Source organism: Eleginops maclovinus, chromosome 18 (genome assembly GCF_036324505.1).
Source record: "Eleginops maclovinus isolate JMC-PN-2008 ecotype Puerto Natales chromosome 18, JC_Emac_rtc_rv5, whole genome shotgun sequence".
Lineage (NCBI taxonomy): Eukaryota > Metazoa > Chordata > Actinopteri > Perciformes > Eleginopidae > Eleginops > Eleginops maclovinus.
Window position 1 is genome coordinate 12,030,860 of NC_086366.1, and position 11,068 is coordinate 12,041,927.

Genomic DNA, 11,068 nt, shown 5'->3' on the forward strand with positions numbered 1-11,068 from the left:
CTGGTTGGCAATCACCTGCATACAGTACCTATATTACAGATTTTACCAGTTTTTTACTTTTTTCTGATACTCAACTTAGATCATTGTTTAACTAATTTTGCCATCTGGCTCCTGTTTCCCAAAAATAAATATTATATGATTATAAAGATAGCTTACTCTTTAAATTTTAACCATGAGAAGAACAAAACAAGGCATTGCAGGATGTTGTTCTCTTGTAACGTGTGATGGGCCTTTTTTCGCTATTTGCTGACCTTCTTAAGACTTATCATGAACTAGTCAATTGAAAGATAAAGGTTGTTAAATCAATATAGAAAATAATCCATAGTTGCAGGTCATATATTTACTTTAGTATTTGATACACCAATTTGTCACCTCAAAGTCATAGATTTCTACTGTAAAAACTTTTACAACAATTCCTACAAAATCACAAGAGAGTTTCAGTCGTTTTATTATGAACAGGAGACTTGCCAGTTATGTGGCAGCCATAGTATTTAAAAAGTTACATTCATGTCTTCAAATCCTCTTTCCCACAGTTTGTCATACAAAAGCAGCTGTTTTCTCTTTCTCCATTAAACTAGGAATGCCTTTGCCATACAGGAATACCTTATAGGAGCAATCTATAATGACTGCAGTCAGATCTCTGGAAATAATTTACAACCTTATCAAAAACTTTCATCCAGACCACTTTCATCAATGATATCTGATTATAATCCAATTTCCTCAAATCACACCAATTATTTTAAGAAGAAAAAAATGACAGATTTGACCCCACACCACCCACCATGAATAATAAGTGGTTTCACAACTATGCCATGTAAACTCTAAACACCGGTCAATACCAACACCTCAGCTTCAACAGCAACACACGAGAAACAAAACAAAATTAATTTGAAAATCCTTATTAGTTTACGGTCCTTTTATACAACAGAAATCTGTTTATTATAACAACAAAGGAAAGGCAAAACCTTTTATGGATTCAGGTGTTTGTGACTGTAATGTGCCTCTGGTGGAAGACTGGAATAAGCCCTATCAATAGAACAAATAAATGCAATAAAGCTGTAATTTGTCAGGCTTTACTGGAAAATTATGAATCACCTTCCCTAAACAAAGAATACCGTCTTTACATGACTCTGGAGGAAATGGTCTGTTTACAACAACAAAACAGAGATCATAGTGTTGCTTTGAATATACTATCAAACATAGCGCATTTGTACATACAGCACATGTGGAAGCATTTGTATGCTAATGAAATAAAGCACAGTGTTATGTTTATCTTCTTCACAGCTTTGCCCACTGCAAGCACAACATTTTAAGACATGAGCGGTGATAGACTTTTCAGCATCAGGGAGGACACTGGAGGGCTCACATGGCTACGAGACCTAAGACTCGTTGTGGTGAAGATGGGATACAAACAGGTTAATCTCAGGGCCAACATAGAAAGTGTAGCTGTGTCCCAAAATCCATACTACAAAATAACTCTAAGCAGGATTAGAATATCATTAGCTCACACTAGATAAAGCAAAAAGTAAACAATAAACAATCAGTATGCATATAAAAAAACACCACCTGCTATTTAAGTGTACTGTACCTTTGATGGACCACAATGCATTGCACAAAAGACTTGCACGAGCTGCTCAACGCTAAACAAAATAAATACATAACGTGGAAAAAGGTGAAACCATAGTGGCCTTTGTTGTTGTAGTTTGATTGATATATGAAGGTACAAGTATTCCTTAATTTCATTTTCCTTTAATTTTGTTATTATACATTGCAAAAACTGTGCAATTTCAAGTATAGTACACAGTTAATATGCTCATGGAAGTGGGACAAAATGTGTCTTCTTTACGTTAGTTTTTAAACTGTTGTCAAAACACTGCCAATTTATAAGATAAATGTTGTGATATTCACTATTTATTATTGTAATGAAATCCTAAAGCAACTTGAAATTGTCCTGACTAAAAAGCAGTATCTGTGTAGCATAAACCTACTCATTGAGAACCTTTTCTAGTGTAACTTTTCTTTGAAACATTTAGATTTGATGTGAAAATAATTGTCTTAGGTTTGAGTTCCACTGCCAGGGTAGAGAAGCAGGAAAGTATGGAGAGACTGACTAGCATGTTGTAACATTTGGTCTTAAGATTGGATTCCTTCAAAGCAAAAACAATGAATAATAACACCAGATTTATCCATTTCACTCAACCTGGTAAAGAAGTCTTACACCACAGTCTCAGCTGTGGTAAAACTTAACGTACAGATATTGATATGCTGATTCATACTGTCTGACATCTACAGATCTACCCCCGTTGGTCCCTCATAGATACACGTCCATGCTGTCGAGGATCATGTGCCGGCAGAGCGGGCAGTTCTGTTGGTATATGGGCTGCCTCAACAGGATGTTCGTACAGTCTTTACACAAGCAGAGGTGCCTGCATGGCAGCAGCACCACCGTCTTGGTGCAGTCCTGACAGATCACGCACTTCTTCCTTTCCTCCTGCTCCTTCAGCAGAGTCAGCAGATTCTCAGCAGGTAGAGGTTTACTGTCTTTGCCTGAAGCCCTTTGCTTCTTAAGTGGTCTGTCTGTGCTGGATGAGGGCAAAACTAAATCCAGCAGCTCCTGGTGGGCTCCATCTCCTGCTCTTCCATCTGGAGGGTCCCGCCTCTCCTCTACAGGGTTGCCGTCGCCGCGCACTCTGTCGCGGTTGTCCCTGGTGAGATGTGTCCTCAGAGCCAAACCTAGGCTTCTAAGTTGAGAAAGCTGCTGCCAAAGTCCTCTCTCCAGCAGATAGAGGTTATGGAGCAATCTCTGCAGACGCTGCATGGCAACACGTAAAACACGTGGGGTGCTCTGTAAGGCAAAATTGAGGCGATGGAGAGCCACATAGAGTCTGCGTGAAGCAGGAAATGAGTTGATGCAATCCACTATTCGCACTGCAGCCTGTCTGGTCAGCTCTGGATTCAGGTAGGCGGTGGTAGTTAGAGCAATAGTAATAGTGAGCAGGAGACCATAAATGTTCAATATGAAGATGCTGATAAACATATGCACCAATGACACCAGAAAGTCCAACACCAGTTTACAGGGTGACCAAAGGAAAGCCGAAGTCCCAACCAGGCTGCTGTAGAGGAAGGTGAAGGAGGTCAGCGTGAACTCCAGCACCTTCTGCAGAGGGCTGGAGACCGTTTGCCACACACTGGCCACCACTGAGCACACGTTCTGGGTGGCGATGAGTGCAAAGTTGACCACAGTGTTGATGAAGTAGACCACCAGGCTGACAGCGATGCCACAGCCCTCCACCACAGACAGCATACCTCGACACAGCTGCTCCTTCCCACGAAGCAGGACGTGCATGGACAGGTAGCCCACCATCTTCAAGCTCTCCAGCAGCCCCTCTAGAGCCAGCACCAGGCTCCCCAGCATGGTGACAGTGCCGTGGGCTACGTTGGACGTGGCCTCTGCCATGGACACCAAGAAGAACAGGGTGAAGTTCCCCAGCTCCAGCACCGAGTTGAGGAGCAGGGTGGGCAGGCTGTTTATAAAGGTGATCACCGCCAGCACGGTCCGCACCACGGTGTGGACGAGGACAAAATTCAGGTCCAGCAGTAAGCAAACGGCTTCCAGGCATTTTCCAACCGTGGAGATGATGAAGTCCACCAAACCCATGGTATTGTATCATTAACTCTGAGTTTACCTATCGGTGCTCTCAGGTGGTCCCAACGACAAAGTCCATGTCTGTTTGTTTGTTCAGAGAGAGATACTCAGACGTGTTACATGTTGCTCGGTTGTCCTGTGTGTCAAGCTAAACAATACGCCATTCCTTGTTCCGGTAAAAAGACGATAAAAATACCTTTCTTCCTCGTATTTGTACCGATGAAACGACGAGCTAACATAGTAAACACACGCGTTACAGTGGCGGATGTTTAGTTTCAAACGAGTCACACACTTCCGTTTGTCCCCTTGGTTTCGTTTTGGCTCTGCGTTCAGATCATGGTCCAGAACATGTCCCTAGTTACATGGTCACTTTACAAAATATGTAATCCGTGCAAAGAAAAGGTAAACTCGGGTAAAACGGAGAAAATCATCCAAATAGCTTCGATATGTTTATCGTCTCTACTGTGGCCGCCATATTTGTTTTGGTCACGGCAGCTCACCCCTCTACTTCCTTCCGGTGAGATTGAGCAACGTCACAGAACCGTTTTTTTGTTAAATGATAAATAACGTATAAATAAATATAGAGTTAAAATATATACAAAAATACTTCAAATGTAATAAAGATAGGCATTTTTGGTAATATAGCAAAATGTAATAATAGTGTTTAAATAATAACAATAACTGCTAACAATTCTCAATTTGAGTAAACATACTTCACGAGGTCAAAATACTCAATTTAAAGTAAAAGTACTGCCTCCAGAAAGATCCTTAAGTAAAAGTACACAAGTACAATAAGAAACATGTACTTAAAGTGTTAGGAGTAAAAGAATCAAGGCAGATTTTTTTTTTTTTACAAATATGTAATTATTTTTAAAATATTGAAAACAAAAGCAGTGAATCTTCACATTTTAAAAATCTGGAACTGGGAAATGTTAAGAAAAGAATCATCTTAAAACCAATACATTTGCTATGAAACCACTCATGATTTTAGTTCAACTCAAATATTATGTTGGATAGTTTAATTTATACCAAATAATCATATTTTTAAAATGTTTCCCAAGTACTGTGTGTGAAATCTGAATGTATAAAGTAACTAGTAAATTAATCTGTACAGTAAATGTATTGGAGTAAAAGGTACAAAATTGGCTTCCAAAATATAATAGATTGAAAATATTTGGGTAAAGTACAATAGCTCAAATGTGTACTACAGTTCTTGACTAAATGTACTTAGTTACTTTCCACCACTGCTAACATAGTTCGGACAAATCACCTTTTTGGTTTTAACAGTTTTGCAGAAAGATAAATAGAAATCTATGAGTTATTTTAAAATTCAATATCATATCAACTTAAATTGATATATAAATTCAGTCATGTATATATCTTTTATGAAATATTTTCATCCCTAATACTCATTAATGAGGTTGAACAGAAAGTTGACAGTAAAAGAATGTGGAGTATTTGTTAACTTTACATGTCACTTGTTAGACACTTTTATCCAAAGCGACTTGCATACATTAAATAGTGTGGACAATTCCCACAGGGGCAATGTGGGGTGATGTGTTTTTCCCAGGGAAACAACGACATGCTGACTGCAGTGGGTCGGGAACCCACTAGCCCACTCCGCCACAGCCTCCTTTTGAATTCCCTTTGCTCTATTCTCTCCATCCAACAGATATGTTGAGTTACTCTCATTTAATTCAACTGGGTAAATAGGTTGTATTATCTCACATAACTGTTAGTAAAATATGGAAATAACGTTTTCTCTGTTCCTATAGAAACACTGGACTTTCAGTGTACATTTGCTCCCTTGTGTGTGACAGTTTAAAGTTAAAGCAACAACTGACAAATTTCAGCGATGTGATCTTCCATGCCATCACCAGGGTTTTCCAATTTCCTAAATGAATTTACTCACACAGCACAATGTCACTCCCATTACGTCAAACACTCTCGTGTCAATTGAACACAAAAGCTTTGCAATCCCGAACAATATCAACAGTATTGGCTTCCTTGCCTTGTACATCATCCTCCCCATCTGAGGAATTTCAACAAGAGCAAAAGGAAACTCTGATAGGATCATGGGAAATCCTGTTCCAAACCTTCGGACACTTGACAAACAGCATTTGTTTAAGCATTTAATTATACAACAGGGATACATAGGAGCAATGCAAGAAGCTATTAAAGGACCTCTGCATTACTTTGTCTGTAGCACAGATCTTTTGGACCTGCTCCTTTTATGGTAGCTGAGCCTCCCTCTGGTCCTTTAGCGAGGCCAGTCGTCAGCTTCCTTTGTTTGTTTTCTAGTTAACCAAATCCTTCCTCTCTAAGTGACGAGAGGTTACAACAGATATGCTTTCATCTAAACCCTCCTGCAGCTTTACATATGTGTCCCTGATGGGATTTACACGTCTACTTTAGCTTTAAAGTGTAGGACTTTTTTTAGCTCCAATGTATATAAAGTCGTCAACATGCATTTTTTGAGTGTGGCCTCATGCTGAGAGGACTAAAAGATGATTGGGGCTATTTAGTAAAACAAGATAACCTTTGAACTTTTACTAGCCTAAGGCTGCCTTAAAGTGTGCATCTTCCAGATTTTCCTGCAGTGTTGGTGATGCTTGAATTCACATTTACTCAGCCGGCAACCTGAGAGCACCACTCATGCTGAGACTGAGACTGATGATGACCCCTGAAATCTTTATTAAACTTAGACCTGAAAGCTCTGGTTTTAAATATGTTTAATTAAAATAATCAAATTATTTAAAAGGCCAGGAAATAAACATCAAACAGGGGCACCATGATAGGAAACCAGAGAAGTTTGGGAAGGATGAAACGGAGACAGCAAGATAAACCGACTCCTTGACGCATTTCCTACAAGAAGCTGAGGGCCCACGGAAGACTGATTTAAAGCAATCTGGCTTCTCACCCGCTGGGGTCATTTCCACCCACCAAAGAGACATGAGTATCTGACCCGCCCTTCTACCTCTTTGTCTGCTGTTCCACTCCCAAGAAACAACTCTTTCCCTCTTTGACTCAGCCCTAAATCAATGTAGAACTGTACTGAAAGATGTTTGTTTTGTAGAATATCTTTCAAGTGAAATCTTATCTATCAAGACTTCAAAGTAATCTTAACTTTTTGAGCACAGATTTTGGAGAGACCAACTGGTTTCAGGTCAGAAATATCAGATATCAGACTCAAACATTTACTTTTATGGAAATAAAACCCTATGGCCAGACAAGAGCGCTGATATTCTTGCAAAAAGTTATTATGGGACAAAAACAATTGAATGACTCTAACTGAAAGCCAATAATCAGATTTCAATGAATGTTAATCTTCTTGTTTATGGTTGTGTACTACGGGAGTGTGGTTATGGTTATAAAGCATAGAGGGAACACTTCAGTCCTATTTTCTTGCTTGTGACATTAATCAGGAGATGTAATTCCAAGTAATACTGAGCTGGAAATGTCATTGCGCATTGCATTCAGATTTCTGAGTTCAGATATTCTCAGTTATGTTTTTAATATTTTCTAACTTCTCTATCTTCTTTTCTATAAACTGTTCATAGTTATTGAGTTAGGGAATTTATTTTGCATGGACCAGTCCCCCCACGATTTTGAAAATCATCCGTCATTATGGCCGTGACTTCAATTTTCGTGTGGTGTTCCCAGACTTTGTGGTTCATTCTGGGATGTAGAGTTCAGATCATCTGATTCCCTGATTACTTTGGCTGCTATTCAAAACACTGGGCTCACATAAATGTACATTCATGTGTGTAAGGCAGATCAGAAGCTTCTCTGGGAAAATACAATCTCCAAACAGTAGAAATCACTGGAGTGCAGACTGGTTCAAGACCCAGAGCGGGACCCTGCATTCCTCAGAAACCCTCGGCCTCAAACCTGCTGCCCCTACACGCTGAGCAGGCAAAAGAGAGGGTGAAGAGGATGAGATGGGAAGATGAGAAGTGGGACAAAAGGACTAATTTCCTTAAGACACAGTGATGATTTTCCTGGTCTGACTCAGAGAGATATGAATAGATGACTAAGACTGTGGGGGTCCCTCAGCGTGACATTCCTGTTCTTTGAGTGGTCTTCTCAGGACCTTGTCTGAGCATCTGCAGGATGTCCCTTTGTCTGCAGGCTGTAGTAGCAGCTTCCTGCTCCATGACTCATTATTTCTCAAAAAAAAACCCTCTGTGAGACCCTTTGTTTAATCATAAACAGCTAACACCAATGTCACAAATGGCAAACTTAACTAAAGCTACATTTATAATGACTACTCATTTGACTGCAACTATTTTAATCATTTTTATTTAATAACATTGAAAAGTCCTTTTTCTGAGACTTGAATCACAAATATTTGCTCAACTACCTGTTTATCTTTTTAAAATGAACGCACACATTCAGCTTCAATGATCAAACATTTGGCATTTCAGTTAAAAAAAAAAGAAAATAATTCACTACTCAAAAAGAGTTTAAAATGATTAATTTTGTTTTCTTTAACTAATCCATTATCTGATTGATCTTTTCAAGTCTACATGAGTAAAGCTTTAACCATCCAATGTTTAATATGTATTTGTATTTGCTTACAATGACTCATTATCTGAGTCATTCAACTGCTTGATAAATAAAACAATTGTAAATCATAAGCTCTTTTTATGATTATGACCTTAGTATATAAATATTTTTCCAAAGCAAAAGAATATATCAAAGAGATATACAGTACGCAGGATTTAAATCAACTAATCAACGAATGGTCTGTTATCTGTTTTTTAGGTTTTTTTAGATACAGAAAATGTTGCTTTTTAAATATCTACATTTTTATTGGAAACACTTTGATATGATTACCCTACCCTGACAGATTTATATCACTTGTTTTGTATGCAATCTTTACAACTAAATTCTAAACAGAAAGGACTTGATAAACCATTAACTTTTTTGTAATTGAATTTCCTCTTTATTCTAACAAAGGCCCCAATCAGTCTCATTAATGAACTGAATTCATTAACATTTTTCTATTTTATAATCTTTTTAATACCAAACTCTTCCTGTGATGAAGCACTGGAGAAACATGTCAGTGGGTGGATGTATTATGATGAATGCCCCTATTACATATAATCACCATGGAGAAGCGATGTTTAATTCTTGGCCCATGTAGCCATCAAAGTGTCTCTTTGTCACAATCCCTGCTGTTATGACGGAGTTTAGCAGAAATTCAAATTTCTCTCCCACTCTTCCTCAGAGCCCCCTCACCATACCAGTGAACGCTCGATAGCCCCCCGTCCTCTGGAGCAAATGACACAATAGCTGTCTCTCATGCCGGGCAGACTGCCCCCCAAAACAACTTGCTCCCTGGTCTGGCCTCAGTGGTTTGGAAAGAATGACTTCTTTTCCTCTCTATCCTTCCTTCAGACCTTGCTTAGCTCTGAGCACAGCACTGTGAGCCCCGGTGAGGTAAACAGAAGTCGTGTAATCATCAATCTCAAAGGAATGGCACACAGGGGTGTTTTTAGGGAAGGACACTTAAGTGTATCAAAGGGGGAATCAAAGAGGAGCCAAGTTTAAGGGCAAACTTTTAGTTAGTGAATAAATGAAACCTCCCTCTCTCTTGTTAGTAGAGGAGTAAAGCTGCCAGCCCAGAAGCTAGAATGTTTGGTGATACATTTCTTACCAAGTATGTGTCCAAATATTAATGAACCAACGGGCAAAAGTAATCATTTTAAAGTAGCAATACTACAGTGCAAAAGTAACCTCCAAAACCGTACGCAAGTAAAAATACAAAAGTAATGTCATCAAAAATAACCTTAAAGTACTGAAATGAAATACTGTGAAATACTGTACAGAGTACATTATACAGAGTTGCCCATTTCAGAATCATGTAAATGATTGAGTTATATTAAGCTGTCTTTGGCTCTTTAACTATTGTAAATTTCTCTATGGGACAAATAAAGGTAGTCTGATTCTGATTCCGATTAAGTTATTATAATGTTTACCACTTACATTTGGCACTTGTTGAACTATGTAGTGGACCCTTTAATAAAATATATAGTTTATAATGTGATGTTTATTTTGTATTGATAATATTTATCTAAAAAGTAGCTAGTAACTCAAGTTATCAAACTGTGTTGTTAAAACATAAAGTGACAGTCCAAGTATCTTTAATGTGTACTAAACTACACTACATGAATAAATGTGCATCCCATTCCAACAATGAATTGAATCATTGTGAGCAAAAAGGAAGACATTTTGTTAGGGATTGATTGGGTTCATTTGAGGGTTAATAGCTGGAGGTTTTCCCCTGTCAGCAGGTTAAGAAACATACTCTAATAACATGTTTCAGGGCTTTGCAGTGCCTGGGAACTCTGAGGGGGAGGGTTTGTTGCTTTTCCTGCTTCTATTTTCCTTTTTTGGTCTCATTCCCAAAACCATTGCCCCCTGATATTCCCCAATGCCCTGTCCAGGATGTATCATATTAAATAATGGGTGCAAAGGGGACATTCTTGCATATTGTCCATGAGGAATTTAAAGAGGGCTTTTGAAAAAAAGGGTTTTTCCACATTTCTTAGAGTTAAACTATAGACCAATATACCTTGTGTCACGCCCAAGTCACATAGCAGCCTTGAAGATTTGGTCGTATATCACTGACCTTGAGTGGCTGAACAATGTAGTTGTTTTGAGAACGGCTAGTACTTTGCTATCGCTTCACACCATAAGGACTGTGCTTTACCTCAAAGGAAATGAAAACATCAACACAGGGGTTTAAAGCCTTATTTCAACCTTTTTTTAAAAGCATGCACTGATTGGTCTCTGTTGTTTTTCTGTATTGTACATGCTAGTTTCTTGACATGTACCATTATATCAAAATAAAACTAATAATGCAACTTCCTTGAACAACATGCAACCTTTTGTGTGTGAAGCACATTGTGAATAGGGCAACAATTGTAATTGTAACCCTCTGTGGCGGCAACCAAAGATGATTGAGAGAATTTACACTATGTCACAGCAGAAAGTCGAGTTAGAATGTGTTATTGTATTGGCTTGATATTCACATCAGAACAAAACACTCATATCTCCACCATCTCTTCATCTGCTTTGAACGTTTGGAAACAGCAAAACCCACATAATAAAAATATAGCGCGAGCCTGGATTTCATGTCATACAAACAACTTCTATTTCATAGTTCAGCCCTTCCTATTTTGTAATGTCAAGGCACATGCTTAAATTGTGATTTGACTTTTTCTTCAGTATAAGGAAATTCAGAATCCAACTATTTCTACCTGTGTCTTCCATTGCCCTTTGCAGGTTTTAAATCGGACTTTGATTCTTAGTTATTTTAGAAAGGGGTCAGAGTTTTGTTTTTATAGCCATGAATAAAATCTTGCCTGATACACCCCTGACTTCTACCTCACACACAGAGGGCTTTCACATTCA

The 11,068-nt window shown here is 38.5% G+C and overlaps 1 protein-coding gene across 1 annotated transcript; it reads right to left on the reverse strand.

Annotated features, from left to right (window-relative positions):
* Nucleotides 1-424: 424 nt before the first annotated feature.
* rnf26 (ring finger protein 26) lies at nucleotides 425-4,140 on the reverse strand. Its single transcript, XM_063907705.1, has one exon. The coding sequence runs from the start codon at nucleotides 3,656-3,658 to the stop codon at nucleotides 2,312-2,314; it is 1,347 nt and encodes a 448-aa protein (XP_063763775.1). The 5' UTR covers nucleotides 3,659-4,140; the 3' UTR covers nucleotides 425-2,311.
* Between the last annotated feature and the right edge of the window lie 6,928 nt (nucleotides 4,141-11,068).

Bases quoted from the DNA above. Each gene is read 5' to 3' on its own strand.
- rnf26 (XM_063907705.1), bottom strand. From the start codon at position 3,658: ATGGGTTTGGTGGACTTCATCATCTCCACGGTTGGAAAATGCCTGGAA.